The sequence below is a fragment of the Takifugu flavidus genome, chromosome 7 (genome assembly GCF_003711565.1).
Source record: "Takifugu flavidus isolate HTHZ2018 chromosome 7, ASM371156v2, whole genome shotgun sequence".
Classification (NCBI taxonomy): domain Eukaryota; kingdom Metazoa; phylum Chordata; class Actinopteri; order Tetraodontiformes; family Tetraodontidae; genus Takifugu; species Takifugu flavidus.
The window spans coordinates 12493569-12510936 of record NC_079526.1 but is presented as its reverse complement, the minus strand read 5'-3'; the positions used below and the strand labels follow the sequence as shown (position 1 = coordinate 12510936).

The window sequence follows — 17368 nt, the reverse complement described above, 5'->3', positions numbered from 1 at the left end:
TATGGTTAGGATTATTCTCTAAAACAGAAATGTATGCAAGCACCAAAGTTCCTTCTAAATGGAGTCTGGTTTTGCCAGTTACTCATCCTTTTGAATCATTGCAACAGTCAGAAATTAGCAAAACAATAGTCATGAGCCCCCCAGGCTCATCTCAACCTAAACATGACCAACCCACCATGTGCTTACATATGGCAAACAAAGCAACTGTAAAGTTTATTTTTAGTTAAACCAGGCGAGTCTTAATCACTGAGAGACCTTTACTCATATGTTAACAAATGCGCTTCCTTGAAGAAAGTTTCTTGACCAAACTGACCAATTTAAAAGTGCTGAAGCCGAGATACGTACGTCTTTTTTTCCCTATTCCACACTACCACTTACGTTAGTTTTATTGCGTAGCGCAATTCTATGAACCGGCGTGACGGCATATTTAGGTATTGTAGCAGAAGGAGGCTTAAAGAGACAACAGCAAAAATCATAGCAACTTTGAGGGGGAATCGGGATGAGAACGGCGACCACGAACGACGAACCATGTCTTCGACAACGGTTCGATAGCTAAAGGTAACATGCCTTCGTTTGGCGACCGATTTTATTTGCAGCTTTCAAAGGTACAGGTCATTTCACCGGACATAAACGCTCTTGTTTCGTGTGCTAACTTGCTAAATGGCTAGCATGTGAGCTAAGCGTTAAGCGATCCAAGCCAGCCCGTCCGTGTACATTCGGTTGTTTAGGATTAAGGAGTTGCCCCAGTTGTCAGGATAATGGCTATAGCTGGAATCTGAACTCCAAAACTATACTCAGGTGAAACAGCCCGTCTATTTCGCCACGCTTTTACTCAAGCCGATAAAGTTAACCTGTTGTATCGTGGCTTGGTTATTCTTTTTTATTTATTATTTAGTAAGCATTAACTAACCGAGCAGGTTAAAGTAACAAGCCATTAATACTCCATGTTCTGATTCGACTTGCTGAAAGACTTCAGTTCCTGCCTATTGCGACTTAATGTTCCGCTGTCGTTAATAGTTTAAATTAACGTTGGATGGTTAGGCTGGTTTTTAACCAGGCGCTGGGCCAACAGTGTAGGTTTTATGAGAAGGTAGCTAGCTTGGTCGGATAAAGGCTACCCAGTGAGATTTTCCTGTAGCTACATGACGAAGTAACGCACATGCAACGCTCTGCCTTAGCATTAAACTTGTTACTGTGACATGTTTAAGTTTTAATTCAAACAAAAGGCACAGGCTATTGGATTAGGCTAAATTGCTAAGCTTGCTAAGTAACGGCAAGATAGCCTGAGTGTTGGCCTTGTCTACCAAGCCAGCTAAAATTAAATTATGTTATATCGCCTCCGAATACTTTGAATTTTATAAAATAATAGGTTTGTCCTGTAACTGGGGACACCCAAATGACTTTTAAAAGATAACGATTAGTTTGAATGACTGAAACGGAGGATAAATGAGTTTCCGAGAGCTAATCGGTGTCCAGTTAGCTTCTTGCTAGCAGCCTTAATATAAGCTGCGGAAAAGAGCTTTTTTATTGTACGAATGAAAGATTTATCTTTTCTACATGCTTTTACATAATTCTCAGTTCGAGTGTTTTCGGCAAGTAAGTAATTTGTCTGATTTTTAGTGTCTAAAATTCTGTAGCGTTATTATCAGTGTTGTCGACAACATGGTAGCAACACTAGACGACAGAGCTTTAGGCTATTATTATTTTTTTTCTCCTGTGTTTACATGTACCGTTTTAGGAACACATGAATACCTTCTTACTTATTTTCTTTTAAATCTTGCTATCTCTGCCACGACATACCGTTGATATTAAAGACAATATTCTACTTCCTCAAATAAGACAGTCTAGACAGATGAGACAAGATGGCCCAAAGTTAACTTGAGACTGAGGTTTCTAAACGTGTGTTTCCGGCCATTTTCCAACCCTTCATAGCTACTAACATGGGGTTGTTTTTGAAAGATATGGGTGGTTCGTGTTACCATAACGGATATAGAACCTGGCGTGATACGCTGCCATTTCATTGATGTGCTCATCTGTTAAAATTAGGCTTTAGCCTGCTGCTTTATTGTTGTTTCCAGCCTTGTGACTGGGCTGAATAGTGTGATTTCTAAATAATTCCCTGCATCTTGACCTCGGCGCGCTCAAATCAGCGGATATTTACTGGCTAATGCATTCCAGAAGAACACCAGGCGTTAATATATGTTAGTTTTGTGATTCTGTGTGTGTCACCATCCACGCCATTCCAATAATAGACAGCTTCCAAGTAATGTCGACGCTATGAGACGTTACAACGGTCATTGATCTGTGTAAGTGCCTTTCCACAGGAAAGAGGAGCTGCTCATCACAAGTGGCTGAATTACCTGCTCTCTTTTATCAGGGGTACAGGGCAGTCTGATGTCTGCGGAATAACCAGCACAACTTTACCAAAATATTGTCTCTGAAAAGGGAAACGTATAATTGGCCCTGGTAACCTTGTTGATTTGTGCTTGTTTCTGGTTTTTGCAGCTCTGCGGCCAACGTTGGACACGACCGTTGCGTGGCGTTCCCGTCTGCTGTGGCGTTCCCGTCTGCTGTGGCGTTCCCGTCTGCTGTGGCGTTCCCGTCTGCCGTGGCGTTCCCGTCTGCCGTGGCCCCGCATCATGTAGAGCGTCCACTGTGCCACTACAGCCTGACCAGTATGAATGAAGCACCCCAGTAGATGTTCCCAAGTGGCCTTCTGGATGCAGTAGCTGGGTTTTGGACTGCACCCACTTTTTTTTTCTTTGTATGAACTATTAGTTGTCCCCCTGCCTGCTCCCTGGGTAGGATGCTGAAGCGGGAAAAGCACAGCTAAAAGGAACGACAAGAAAAAAGGGAAGCACTTGAAATAAGCTGCCCGATAGCTGCAGGAAGAGCTAAAGCTTTTGTTTAAGTGTCGAATGAACCGTTGCACACACTGCCACAAAGACCTTTCCTCTGTCCTTTGAGATTAATCCTCCCTCTACCTCCTCCACCAACATTATTGGAGTTTTATGGTTTGCATGGCTGGAGAATAACCGTGGAGAGGCCAGGGTATCACAAGCTTATGGATTTTGACAAGAAAGGGGGAAAGGGAGAGACAGAGGAAGGGAAGAAGATGTCTAAGACAGCAGGCAGCAGGACTGGACACGGGGGCCGGAGTTCAGGGACCAACTCTGGAGTTCTAATGGTTGGTCCAAACTTCCGTGTGGGTAAAAAGATTGGCTGTGGAAACTTTGGAGAGCTGCGGTTGGGAAAAAACCTCTATACCAACGAATATGTGGCCATCAAATTGGTGAGTAAATCTTTCAAGCTTTAGTAAATGTAGAGTCTCACTTCAACTAATGCCCCTGATCAGGTGACACCCTGTATGTGGTGGCCCCAAAGGCCCAGAGAGTGACCAGAGGGTCACATGACCCGCCGCCATTGTCGCGCTTTGGAGGACGGCCTTTAACTCCACCTGCTGGCTAACAGGTTGGACTAGAACCGGCCCGCTAACGTCTGCGACTGTGAAGATCAACTACGATGCAGTCGGTTCAGTTTCCTTCTGATCTTATTTTAGGGGCGAGCACCCTCCACGCTCGCGTTTGCGTGGCGCTCCAGCCACGTTTGTTGTAACCACCCCGCTCACGGTGGTGCTCGATGTACAGTAACAGTCGAGTCCGTCGGAATAAAGTCTCAAAGTAAAACGAGGATCCGATATCACCTTTTATTTTAGTTCCGTGTAGCATGACCACATTGGTCAGCCTGAATTAGGCATTCAAAAACAAGGTTCTTCCTAGTGGTACCGGCCACCGTCGGGCTTCAGCAGTCGTTAATAATTGACCGATCTTTTTATTCTGTCAGCACGAACACTTCTACTCTGAGCCATGCTTTGGTTAGCTTTTAATCCAGCTGTGAGACGCCACATGAAACATCAGCCACGTGCACTGTGCGCCGGTCTGTAGCTGCCTCGCCGTTGTTTTCCCGCTGTAAAAACATTATTATCTCACAACTGGATGGGGTTAATTGTCCTCCTGGTTTAGTCGTGGCTCAAACACCCTCTCCGCCACATCTGCCCTGGTCTATTTTGACGTTTGGTGCGTTTGTGAGTGATGTCATTACCTCTGAATGGGCATCAGCTCGAGGCTTTGCTGAAAGCCACATAGAAGGCAGACGTTGGCCAACACTATAATTGCAGTTCTGCTCTTCTCTGAAATCTTTGGTTGTGTTTGCTGCCCCCCCCCCTCGTGCCTGTGAACCCTCCCATCTGTTTGGGTATTTTTATCCCCACGGTGTCCAGTTAAATCTGGATCTGGTGTTTCGTGGATCTCGTGGCCCACTGGACTCTTGAGTTTATCCCCGTTCCCTTTAAGAAACCCATGAACGCATCTATTAAACCCTTTATCGCGTCTGCTTCCATTAATCTCTGAGCGGGCACCTTCACCCACGGTGTGTGTTGCTCCATATCTCGCTGAGCTGGGAATATGGGCGGTGCCTGTCTACACCTGGGACAAAGGTGAACGGCAGTGTCACCCTGCGCCACCACGTGACGGCAGAGGCAGACTTATGTGGCCGTGCGCACCATTCTCTGGAGAGAGGACCCGGCGAGGGCTGAAAGGTTGTCTTTGTTAGCAGGTCTCGTCCCCACACAGTGGTCCACTCTTTGGTTCGGCGGGGTGTTTCCTGACACTGACAAGTGCTTGTGTGATGGAGGCAAGACCATGCAACTGCTGCTGGAGGCTCCAGGCTTCGCTGACAGGAGGAGGTCCAGGACTCCTAAAGACCTGGAGAAGTGAACTCCTCTCAGCGTGTCGCTCTCTGAACCCCCTTTTTTTTATCATTTGAAACGGTGCCAAAGCAGAGCAAAGGCCACATCTGTGGGCATTCTAACTCCAAACACACCCAGCTGATGCAGACATTTCATCCAGGAAGCCCTGAATCCATTTTAGAGTCGACGTTTCTCACCTGACTGTCATTTATTTTGTCGGCCGTTTGTTGTGGATGAGAAATATTATAAATGGTGACAAGTAGCTTCTTTTTCGAGTGTAACTTGGTACTAGCTTTGTAGTGTCTAATTGAGAGAAAATTGGGTGAATTTATTATCTCCTGGGAAACATATGGGGCAGACTTATGGCTGCCGATCAGCGAAACGTAGTTCCTGCTTTAGTTTGTGTGGCCTCTTGTGGGAAAAGGTGTTTTCTAATGAATGGAAAGTGTGTGTTTCTGTCTCTGTGTCATTGCACCGTGCAGGATAATGAAGGTGCAAATGACGTCACATGAAATGACGGAGAAGTCTTGACTGAATCAGACAGGGTTTGACCACGTTCTCCCGCCCGCTGCTGAAGACCAACGTTTCTTCTCCCCGTGTGCTAAAACACACATGAAGCGCGAGGCGTTGTGATCTCCCGTTGGAGTCCGGAGACTCTCGCTCTGCAGGTTACACCCGCTCTGCTGGGGGCAGCTGTTGAAGCTGCGGAGGCACAGAAACTGTCGGGAGGTTTGACTCTGGCGGGACCTCCTGGACGTCTTACCTTAAACTAGTTAATCTTCTCATGAATCATTTGCCAGCAACATCATGGAATGTTCCCATGCATGCACAAACTCTGCTTTGAGGATGATTGATAACTCTCATAAAACCCGTACGAGAAAGTCCCCATGTCAGTGACTTGCAAAAATCTGTTGTTCTGCGCACAATTACATGCTTTAATAAGCTTACAGGACAAAAAGGTGCTGTGTGTACAGAGGAATGCTCAATATTTAATCATTCGCTACGATATCAACGTTCCAAGACCTGAAAATAGGGATTTTTTTTTAAAAATCAAATATTCTTTTGTGTTATTTAAACTGATTGAGGACAGTCGAAGTAAGAACATTTGGGGATTAAAACATTTTTTCCAAAGTCAGGACGCGAACCACCAGTGATTGATTTAGGAGCTTGCCTTGCTCGTACTTGAGCCGGATCAATTAAGCCCAGAAATGAGTTTAAAGTCCGCTTAGAATGACAAACAAATCTGAAAATCTGACTTTATTGTGGTCGGCATGATGAAAACACGTCTCAAGGCCTCATGAGAGGAACTAGGAAGCAGCCCGTTGTTGACGAATGAGCCGCCCTGTCTAAAAGTAGAGAAGTCATGCTGCCCGCTGAATATTGTGAAACGCTGGAGCGCGTCAGGCAAAGGTCAGCGGCTATTCTTGGGCTTTTTCATTTTGGGTTTGTTCTTCCGGACGTGGCTGTCGCAGCCACGACTTTCACCCGTTGAATATCACACCAGGCCTGACAGATGGTCCACATGTTGATACCATTTTAAATTACATCATCCCAGATTTCCTTCATCATCCTCCTCCTCTACCGTGCTTTTTTACTAAAAGCTAATGTTCCTGGCTCTGGCAGTTAAGCTGGGCTTGTTTTTAGCTACATTATGCGGCTTGTAAGTGTAAATGATGGTGTATTTATGTTTTTATTGGACATATGGACATATGTGATCATGCAGACATTGTTTTCCAGCTGTTACAACATTTATACCCAACTTCAGACTCAGGTTTTGGAAGCTTTATGGGTTTTTGAGTCTTGATCATAAGTTTCTGAGGCCACTTAAAAAGCAGCTGTCTGGTTGAAGCAGCGTAAGTCATGATTTCTATTTTATTATTTGGTTCTGTCACCAAGTCACATGTTTAGAAATAACTTAATTGCAGTTTTTAAATCAGATTTTTCTTTTTAAGATGTGCCTGTTGCGGATGTAAATTCTAATACTTCTTTACCGTATCAGCTATTATATCCATCCTGAATGACATAATGTGCTGAGCTGGTTAATCCCAGGAAGAGGACCACCCCCATGTAGGGCTGATGCCTTCCTCTGTGTGGCCACTCAAGTCTTTGGAGGCCTCGATTTTTCATCACCTAATCCACGATGTCATAATCCCACCATTGTAAAAGCTTCGGCTGATTTTCGTGAACATGGATCCTTGGAATGATGCGTCACATTCCTTTCGTCGCCCATCCCCAGGGTGTTGGGGGGGGGGGTCAGAGATTATGAACCTGCCAGAAGTCTCTCCTAGTTTTGGCAAGTTTTCGTGCCCTTTGGTCGATTACATCCCATTGGAAAATTGTCGGCGACATTAAATAATCTCTGAAAGTTGAATATATCCACCGTCGGTAAGATACTGTCATGCATATGTAAGGGCTCCAAACGATGCTGTGCAGCCTGTAGGAGGAAGACGAGCGGTTGGAAGGTGAAGTGTAGAGATGCTGTGGCATCATCCACATCCTACATAAGCGCGGGCAACAAGACTGTCAGGCAGTATCAGGAAGGAAAGGGCAAGAAAAGCTTCAAGATATAAATAATGAATTAAAACAGATGGCTCACAACTGCAGGATCCGTTAAAACAGCTTACAATAGAAAACAGGGGCTTATGGCAGCTTTATGTACTTAAGTCATCTCTATTCCTAGCAGATGGGATAAGCTATAGCTGTGTAAATGACCAGAGCAGGGCTTACTAATGTCTGATGTAACATCTTTTCATGGGTCCAGTTTTTGCCCGTGTCTTTTTTGGCTGGCGAGCCAGGAGTTGCTTTATGAAGGTGCAGAATCCTTCGGAGCGTATGGATTTAAAATGGGTAGGGGAGCTTTTTGCCACGAGTGTGGGCCTGTGTCGGAGGCAGCTGACCCCCGTGCCAGAAGGGCCCTTTCCTGTCTGACCTGCTGTTACAGTAACCTCTCCACCTCAGCTGTTCCACACTCTTTTGTTGCTACCTGGTGTTGGTAGCAAATGGCACCTGAGCAAATGTGTCGTCTCTGTCCCATCATTTCCATTAAAAATGCCTTTTGACCGTCCCGTAGTGGTGGGGGCAGTCTGGTCTCTGCAGATACAATCAAATCAACCCTGGTCATCAATAGACTCGGCTCATTCTGATTTGAGCACAAATTTCAACTCTTAATAAAATTTCAAAATCAATCCTTTTGTTTCCTTTTCCTGGACAACATGTTTATTTTCTAGTTTGACAGTTTTAATCAAGTAAACAGCCCGTACTTAATACAATCTGTTCCTCTGTCTCTTCTCTTTCAGGAACCTATCAAGTCCAGGGCACCACAGCTTCATTTGGAGTATAGATTTTATAAACAGTTGGGAAATTCAGGTAAGAGATATCGTCTTTGTTTGAGTCGTGATTTATCCAAAAGCAAATGTAAAAGTCCCAACAGTCACTTCCGGGACTCGTATTCAGTTTACACCGTGTCTAATATATGTGTGGTTTCTACTTTTGTTTCCCATGCACAAACCTTGATATTAGCATCCTATATGTGCACGTGGGCGTGAGAGACCTCTGGCAGCATATTTACAGTTTTTGCACATGAACGTTGTGAGCATATTGCGGGTGGAGGACAACAAGCACTGTGCCAGGGGAACTGGTACAATGGCACCTTTGTGACGGAGGCTACTTTTCAGCATGTTGCAGTTCATTTTCCCACATCTACTGTAGGAGAGTCAGAGGATGGTTTTTAACACCTCTGATGCCACATCTACAGCCACCACAGCCTTCTGCTTAAATAGATTAAGGTGTAATTAAAGAGTAGGTATGTCCTTTGTTAGCTGGACGCTAGGATTCATTGATTTCTGATTACAGTTTCTGACATGCAGCACCAGAGGATGTGGCGCCTCCTACGCCCCTGGATGACGCGGTCGGTTAACCAGCCATGAGAATCCCTCGTCGTCATCTTTTCTAACAGATGAGATCTCATGAGCTTAGACTGTCGCGAGCGCAGTGCTCCTGCACGGTCGATGATCTGTGATGAGATGTGTTCCAGGATACCTTTATTGAATTGTTATGCTTATGCATTACGGCGCGTTGATGGCTCATCACTATTACGTTTGGCCTAGTTTAGTTCTGCACTAAATAAAACAAATGTTTGTGCTGCTGTGCAAATCAGCCTTGGCGACACATGCTAGTTTCCCCGGCTCCTTTGGGCCAGAGTAAAAGCCCTCCACTTTGATAAGGAGGTGGGGCATTAGGGCAGTCCTTGACTATTTATAGACGGTCCTCTATAGCAGTGGCGCCTTCGTGGTGTTCCTCAGTCAGCTCAGTCACCGTATCTTCTGCTTTTCTTTTATTGCAGCAACATTAATGTGTTGAGTTGCAGAATATTGCTATTGTCCAGTGGTTTTTACACATATTCACTGATTAAAAATGTACTTACAGAGGAAAGATTTGATCATAAACTCTACTTTAAATGTAACTTTGACCCTCTGTGCAGTTTTCATGGATAGTTGGTTGTGTTATTGCAATAGAACGCTAACAGAATTCTTTCCCCGTGACTTAATATTTCTAGCATTATTGTAAAGGTGTGGCATCCTCTTTCCTTAACAAAATTTAAGATGATGCCATGCCATTTTGACTCAGACCCCCTGGCTGTAATACTCATACATCTTTCATTTGTGTTACGACACGGTCCATTGGCTGTTCTAGATGCACATTTAGTACTGTGAGTGCATCTAAAGGTGAAGCCACAACATTACCTTACATTTGACAGACCTCTGTGATCGACGTCTGCTTCCTCTGTGAACAAGTGACACTGAAGAATTGCGGGTGGGGGTCTAAGAGTAAATTTCAATCTACTTATGTTGTCAGCGTGGCTAAATGGGTCCATGTGACCCGGATAGTTAACAACACTCAAACATGCCACACTGTGGTCCGCTGAGTGCTTAACACTCATTAGAAGCTTAACTGCACACCTTTAATTCTCTGCTGTCCTGAGCAGCTCTCAGCTGATGGGAACGCTGCTCTCTGACCCTGGTTGTAGGTCGTAATTACAATGCCGCTCACGTCTATTATATTCCAGTGCTGTCCTAGAGCGAGGATTCGTTTTTAGGTTGAATGACAGTGTGTGTTGTTTTGTTGTCTCAGATGTAGATTTTGTTCAGCAGGCAGATCTAATGAGCGTGTCTGGGTATGTGGTGGATGAAAGACTTTCCTGGTCACACTGCTGAGTCGAGAATGATGATAGTGTTTTTGTGTCTTCACACATCTGTGCTGACTGAAACAGTAGGTTTCGTTTCCCCTGTATTATAAATATGTGGCTCGTTGTGGAGTTGTGTTCATGAGCCTTGTGATCCCTGATAATTTGTCTGTGTGGATCGGTACATTTCCAAAAGCAGCAGAGTTAAAGTCTGATCCTCCTACGCTCTACAGTCTCTGTGTGCCTCCGTCTCACTCCCCGGTCCCCTTTTCTTGGAACTGGATTAAAACACCATTTTTAAGTCATAGTGAATATTGCGTTTATCTCTTGCTGTGTTTTTTTGTGATCGTTGGGGTCTAAAATTCCTAATTTTGTGGCAGCTTTTTCAAAGGTTGCTGTACACTATGTTCTCTTTTCCCAATTACATTGCAGGAGTAAGTGGAAAAATAATAAGGTTTAAAAAAAGCTAAAAATGTAAATAATTGTAACATTTTTGCTTTTTTGGTTGGTGTATATTAATTTTCTTTATGTGGGTGTTACTACTATCATTACTTGGTTGTTTTAGCATTTAATCTGACTTTGTCTCAACCATAATTGTACACACAAAAAACTAATGCTGTCATGGAAACAATTCTTCTGGAATAGAACTTTGTACACACTCACCCAGCTGGTCATTAGCATGAGAGTCCCCCCATAGGAGCCTGATCCTGCTCAGTGTTTCTTCCAGTAAAAAGGAGGTTTTCTTGCTAGTTGCCGTCAGGTTCTGGGTCTCCGAAGCACCTAGGTGCAGTTGTGATTGTGACAGATGCCTAATAAAGTTGGAATGAACTGAATGGCAGTTCTAAAAGCACAAGTCATAGTTCCTGCAGTAAATACTAGCTTGAGATTTGTATTTATTTATTTTTGTCTGAAATGATAGCGCAGAGGTTTGACACTCCCCAGTTGGTTGAAAACAATCCTTTTGGTTCATACACACGCATTCTTCAGAAGCCATAGTTTGTACAGCACAGTGGGTGTGGTGGATTCTGCTAGGAAAATTCTATTTACAGTCGTCATCGCAATGTTGTCTTCTCCGTCACGAAATGTTGAGCCACCTTTTCCTTTACTCCTCCTCACTGGAAAATAAACTGAAGGCTCAGTTTGTGTTCTGTGACTGTAGCTTACATGAAAATAGTGTGCTGTAAAAGATGTACTGCAATGTTTGAATGAACTGATGGGTCGATATTTCATAGTTCCTGTAATCTCACTTGTGCGTCTTCTCACAGAGGGAATCCCTCAGGTGTACTACTTTGGTCCTTGTGGGAAGTATAATGCCATGGTGATGGAGCTGCTCGGACCCAGTCTAGAGGACCTATTTGATCTCTGTGACCGAACATTCACCCTCAAGACCGTCCTCATGATAGCCATACAGCTGGTACGAGTTGAACAATGAAAATAGAGCCAAATGTTTCAAAAGACCCATAACAGTTTTATAAAAGAGCTCTTTGGGACGGATACATATTTGATTCTACTTTTTCCCCTCTTAGATAACGCGGATGGAGTACGTCCACACTAAGAGTCTGATATACAGAGATGTGAAGCCAGAAAACTTCCTTGTTGGGCGGCCAGGAAGCAAGAGGCAACACACCATCCACATCATCGACTTTGGTCTGGCCAAAGAGTACATCGACCCCGAGACCAAAAAACACATCCCCTACCGGGAGCACAAGAGTCTCACCGGGACGGCACGTTACATGAGCATTAACACACACCTTGGAAAGGGTAAGGAATTCCTATCCCACTGGAAGGTCTTTTTAAAGGCTTTACTTGTATGTAAATTCAGTTAAACATTTATCTTCAGTACTTTTTACACACCGTCAGTTAATTGGAGGCAAACTTCCTGCTGGTGCTAATTGAGCTCTATTTTGTAACACTGCTGACCTTCTCAGTTGGTTTAATAATCAATTTATTTCTCAAATATATTTTTGTTTCAGAACAAAGCAGAAGGGATGACTTGGAGGCATTGGGTCATATGTTTATGTACTTCCTTCGAGGTAGCCTCCCCTGGCAGGGCCTAAAGGTACGGTTGCACATGGTTTTACATCATCCAAACATTGACACATTTTTATTGAGGCAAGATTCTGGTGATGTGCAGTAATCAATCCCTAGTTTAGGTGGCTTTTCTTTCTGTTATACTATATCAATATATGTCTTACCAGCAGGGTAGTGTGGTTCCGTTGTGTTGGACATGTTGCTTTGCCATAATTGTCCTTGTGACTCTTACACATGCGCACATTGTGATATAGATGATGAAACAATATATTGTGCTGCCCTGCTCTGTTGTACCCATTATCAGCCTGATCTTACTAACAGAGAGCCTGTTGTAAACTGCACCATCTTCTCACACTGGTGGAATTTCAGAAGGAAGAATATTAACAAGTACCCTACACGTGGTTAGATGTGGTTCCTTGCTTTGCATATAGGTAGCTACAGTATGTTATATGTTTAAACAGTTTTGCTGTGCATTGGATTAGAGTCTGAAGCATCCAAACACAATGAAAGGTGCCAGGAGGACAGGTTACAGTCGCCGGATTACTGGATATTTTGCACTCGTATCAAAGGTGTACATAGAATACATTACAAGACACCTCATCTGAGCATTTGCTGTGTGGGAGGAAGCTTGTGGAACATTAGTGTGAAGGAGGGATGAATGTGGGGGATGTTGGGTTGCACAGGCCAAAGCAAGTTCCCACCAACACAAAATGGCTGTTTGCATCAAAACTACAACAAGAGCATAATGACCAAAAATTACAGTGAATTGTGATAATGTACCATAAACCTTGACAGGTGTGGAGCCGACTGGGCGGGTGGGTGGTGAAGGGAGGGTTGACTGTGTGTCCCGTCATTAACGCAACAATTGTTCTGAACACACACACAGTAAACACAATATGGCCACAATAGAGTAAGGACATATTGAAAGGACCTGAGGACTTTTACATCTCCTCAGCTTCTTTTTTATTGTCTGTAAAGAAATTAAGTGCATGTTTAATTTGTGTGCAGACCTCTAAGATTGTAGAATGAAAGTCTTACAAACTTATTAAAACTTTGTACAAACCCTTATTGTGTATTTTTAATCATGATGTGTGCTTGTATTTCTCTTTAGGCGGACACTTTGAAGGAGAGGTACCAGAAAATCGGGGACACAAAACGAGCGACGCCAATTGAAGTGCTTTGCGAAAGTTTCCCGGGTTTGTTTCGAACCATCCAGTTTCTCCGTTTAATGTTTGACTCAATGCTTCTGTCTCGCACTTATTTTATGTAACAATGTGTTCTTTCTCTTCACTATAGAAGAGATGGCCACCTACCTGCGCTATGTGAGGAGGCTGGACTTCTTCGAGAAGCCTGATTATGACTACTTAAGGAAGCTCTTCACTGATCTCTTCGACAGGAACGGCTACGTCTTTGACTATGAATATGACTGGGTCGGCAAATCACTCGTGAGTGCATCTCACTGTCTGCAAACCTTTAATGCTGAAAAGATTTGATCCTTTTCATTTGAGCTGTTATACGGACAGACGGTCCAAGTGGCCCAAATATTGAATTTGTTGCATCTGTGGTTAATTGGGGATATTTTAGATGCACAGCCGGCAAATGGCAGTATTATACAGCTCGTAATAAACATTTTGCCACCTCACAATCTCCATAGCAACTAAATGTACAAAGATAGAAATTGTTAAAAAAGGGAAGCAAATGTACTACGAATAAATCTAATGAAGTTCGGAGATATTAAAGGCATACACTTATGAGTCGTCATCTGCTTGCTTCTCATCTATTTCTTCTGCAGTGTTTATGTTTCTCAGTGCTCTTCTCTCTCTCTGTAGCCCACACCGATAGGCCCCATCCCCAGTGACACGCCCCTGCAGCCCAGTAGCAGAGACAAAGCACAACAGCAGACCAAAAACCAGGTGAGAGCATCTACAAACAAACCCATTCAGGTTCCTGGTTCCCAGTCTCCTGTGAGCAGGCTGCCCAGCTGAAACAAAGCCCTGTTTCAGGCTTCTGTTTATTCACACCTAGCCACCCTAAGCTCCAGTCATTGCGTGCATGATTTGAAAATGCATATTGCATTATTCATACTGGTAATGACAAATGATACGCTTAGTGTGTGACAATGTGTAGACCTGATATCCATTCTCTCACTTTTTTGTTATCGTCATGCTGTCCGGGCCTTGTTATGTTTTTATATATATTAATTAGAGGAGCAGTAATATTAGTGTCTGGAAAATCTTATTTTGCCGTGTGCCAGTTTGGCTCACTGCTCATTATAAGGTCATGGAGGTATTTGATTCGTTTTTAATAGCGCTGTAGCAATGGACTTCAGACTATTATTCCATTCTTTATTGTACTGACATGATCGGCTCGATAACAGTCGCCAACCTTTGAAACGTGCAAACATCCCCAGTAACACGTTCTCGTAAAAACCCCTGCGATCCAAGCGACAGCGTGTAGTTTCAAATATGAAAGAAAATCTTTGCTTGATACTCGATCTTTTGTTGCTTCATGGTCACTGACAAAGTTGTTTTGGACGTCTCAATAGGCACAACTCCAAATCACAACTGTAAACCATATTTCTGCCTACGTTTTAAGAAGAATGATGAAGTTTCACATTTAGCGTGAAACATTCAGGCCTTTGAAAAAGTCCTTGCTAATTGTGTTGTCTTAAATATTGAATGCTAAAGAATCAAGGCTGTTCTTTCTTACTCTTGCATGACTTTTATTAGTGTGTGATTTGTGCTTTGCATAAATTTTTTGCTTCCCACTACTCCTCTATTAACATAGAATGTCTTAACAAGCCCGCTTCTGCTTGGGAGAGGTCTTCTGTAATTTTTTTTGTTTTGTTTCCTTTTTTGTTTTATTCGATCCCTCACCTCCTTGTCCCTCCACCTCCTTTACCTTCACCCCTTCCCAACACATTGCCTCACCGACACCCCACCTCTTTTTTGTCTTCCTTCTTCTCATCACTGTGACCACGTGCCTCAACCCTATTTTGCTCTTTACGTCAAGTCACCTGAGCCCAAAGGAAGTGAGTCTCAGCCCACTCCAGTGACCAATAAGGAGACTCTGGGGTCGCACCTCACAGCCGAGAGGCTGGGGGGCTCTGTTCAGGTACTGCTGCTGCTACCGCTGCTGCTCTGATGGCTAATGCATGAAGCCTCTTAGGTTTTGTTATGTTTTGACCCCCCTCTCACACCGATCCCACACCGCCGCCTGTCTGTGGTTCTGTTTTGATTCTTTTGAATCCCTGTGTGTCCGTGCTTTTCTGGCTCTGTTTGCATTCTCTTCTTCATTTGCTGTAGCCTGCTCAAAGAAATGGCCAACAAAAAAATACAGAACTTCCGATAATAGTCGGACCTCATTTAGTAAAGATCTGTAAATCACTATAGGGTCTGTGATGCTTCAAAAGCAGAGCTGTGGATTTCTCATTTGTTCCCTCTTTAGTAAAAAACAAAATAAAACCCTAAAACGGAACAGTGTCAAATACAAACACTATAATCGACTTTAAATAAATGTGGGACAAATTTGCCCCCTGCTGGCAACGGGGATAATTGCAGCTGTGAGGGAAGGTTTACATCAAACTGTCATAAAACACTGTTCTCATTCTCATAAATATCAAAAGAGCTTTTATTTTTTCCATGTCTGCTGTTATTAGTTTTCCTGCTCTGTGTGCTTCCAATGGAAACGTTTTTGCTATTGAGTCAGCATTTTAGATGGCGATGTACAGCATCAAGGTTAACGTTGCTGTTCAAAAACACTCGTCTCTCCTTTAGATGTGAGTTAAAATGATAAATCTGACTTATGTTTGTGCTTTGGTTCACATGTCAACACACATCAAGGCACCATTTTCCTTCATGTGTAACATTGGAAGCACATTTATAAAAACCTCTGAGTGAGCAGTATCCTTCACAATCCTCATACAGAGACTCAGACGTAAAAAAAACACAGCTGAATTCTGAAAAAATACATAAAGAGCCGTCAGGATCAAAGCGATCTCCACCTTGCAGCCATTGGTCAGATGCGCGTGTTTGAGCCCTTCGCTGCTGTGGTGTCTTCCTGCAGGTGATGAGCTCGACGAACGGTGAGTTAAACACGGACGATCCCACGGCCGGACACTCCAACGCTCCCATCACCGCTCCCGCAGAGGTCGAAGTGGCTGATGAGACCAAGTGAGATTTCGTCTTTTCTCAACACCTCCACGTGTTTTAATGGTCTGAAAAATGCCGTTTCCTGATTGCCCCCGTGATTCCCTGCAGGTGCTGTTGTTTCTTCAAGCGGAGAAAGAGGAAAACCCTCCAGAGGCATAAGTGAAAGAAGAGAGCAGAGAACTTGAAATATTGTGGTCACTGTCAAGTTTTAAATGGAAGCAACTACACAGCGCCCCCCCTCCTGACTTTTATCTCCTCTATCTCTTTCCACCTCTCCCCTCTTTCCCCCTCACATTATACCCACCGTCACCGTACCTCCTCCCCCCTTTGCGCTCTCTCTCGTTCCCAGTGCTCCCCAGCTACTGGCAGGTTAAAGGAACGTTGCGGTCCTATTGACTCCACAACAGACTCTTGATTCCTTTATCAGTAAAAAAATAAATGTACCTATGTTACAACAGGGGCTTTGAGAAAACGTTTAAAAAAAAAACTGTAATAACGAAACTACCGTGGTGTGAATATGAAAACTTACTGTTTGAGACAGTTGATGTATTTTAGATTCCATGAAGATCAGCGTTTGATCAGGGGAACCAGCAGAGTGGTTCAAGAGAGACATCTGCTCTTTAGGAAAATGTTTAATTTTCTTTTCCTTCCTTTGGTGTGTGTTCTGGGATCAAGGCGAAGAGGAAAAGGTGAACTATATTAATGTTAAATCTGAGAGACACAGGAAGCATTTCATCCATAAAAAGTGAACACGGAGGATTTTTATGTTTGTTTTTTTCTCTTTTGTAATTGAATCCTCTGTTTTTGAAGTCGAACCCCTGCATCGAAAACCATTTTTATGTTGTAGTGTTCTGGAGTTCAGTTCTTTTCCTCACGCTGGCTTTATTTTTGTCTGTCATCATGGATTTTGTAGCACAGTCACTGGCCTCAGGTACTGTGGACAATTGAGAGAAACAGATATTAAGCTCTCTTTATTATTATTATTATTGCACTTTTGGGAAAAATGAAAACAATACAGTGGTAAAATTTTAGGTTTGGAATTAACAGTTAAGAAAACATCTTAATAAAGACAGATCTAGGAATGCTTATATCTGAGTTATGGCCAGAAAATGTTGTCTTTACATGGAGATAAAACAAAGATATGTCTTTTGATTTTTATTTCTTACATCAGAATAATTTACCAGGAAATCTTAGTTTGTGCCTTTCTAAGTAAAATGTTTAAAGGTCAAGTGAGTGTCCCGCATTGGCATTTTATCC

General features: G+C 43.4%; 1 protein-coding gene across 5 annotated transcripts; it reads left to right on the top strand.

Annotated features, from left to right (window-relative positions):
* The first annotated feature begins 398 nt into the window (after positions 1-398).
* csnk1g2b (casein kinase 1, gamma 2b) lies at positions 399-17340 on the top strand. Of its 5 annotated transcripts, none has more exons than XM_057039409.1 (12): positions 399-558; positions 2506-3292; positions 8044-8113; positions 11195-11343; positions 11456-11690; positions 11903-11988; positions 13072-13156; positions 13260-13405; positions 13790-13873; positions 14973-15074; positions 16026-16132; positions 16220-17340. In XM_057039409.1, the coding sequence occupies exons 2-12, from the start codon at positions 3065-3067 to the stop codon at positions 16272-16274; spliced, it is 1347 nt and encodes a 448-aa protein (XP_056895389.1). In that variant the 5' UTR covers positions 399-558; positions 2506-3064; the 3' UTR covers positions 16275-17340. The 5 variants fall into 5 exon arrangements, with proteins under 5 accessions (XP_056895389.1, XP_056895387.1, XP_056895391.1 ...); XM_057039407.1 differs by having other exon boundaries at positions 13257-13405; XM_057039408.1 differs by lacking the exon at positions 399-558 and adding an exon at positions 574-798 and having other exon boundaries at positions 13257-13405.
* Positions 17341-17368: the final 28 nt, after the last annotated feature.

Bases quoted from the DNA above. Each gene is read 5' to 3' on its own strand.
- csnk1g2b (XM_057039407.1), top strand. From the start codon at position 3,065: ATGGATTTTGACAAGAAAGGGGGAAAGGGAGAGACAGAGGAAGGGAAG. The intron at 3,293-8,043 runs GTGAGTAAATCT...CTTCTCTTTCAG, and splicing joins AATATGTGGCCATCAAATTG to GAACCTATCAAGTCCAGGGC. The intron at 13,406-13,789 runs GTGAGTGCATCT...CTCTCTCTGTAG, and splicing joins ACTGGGTCGGCAAATCACTC to CCCACACCGATAGGCCCCAT.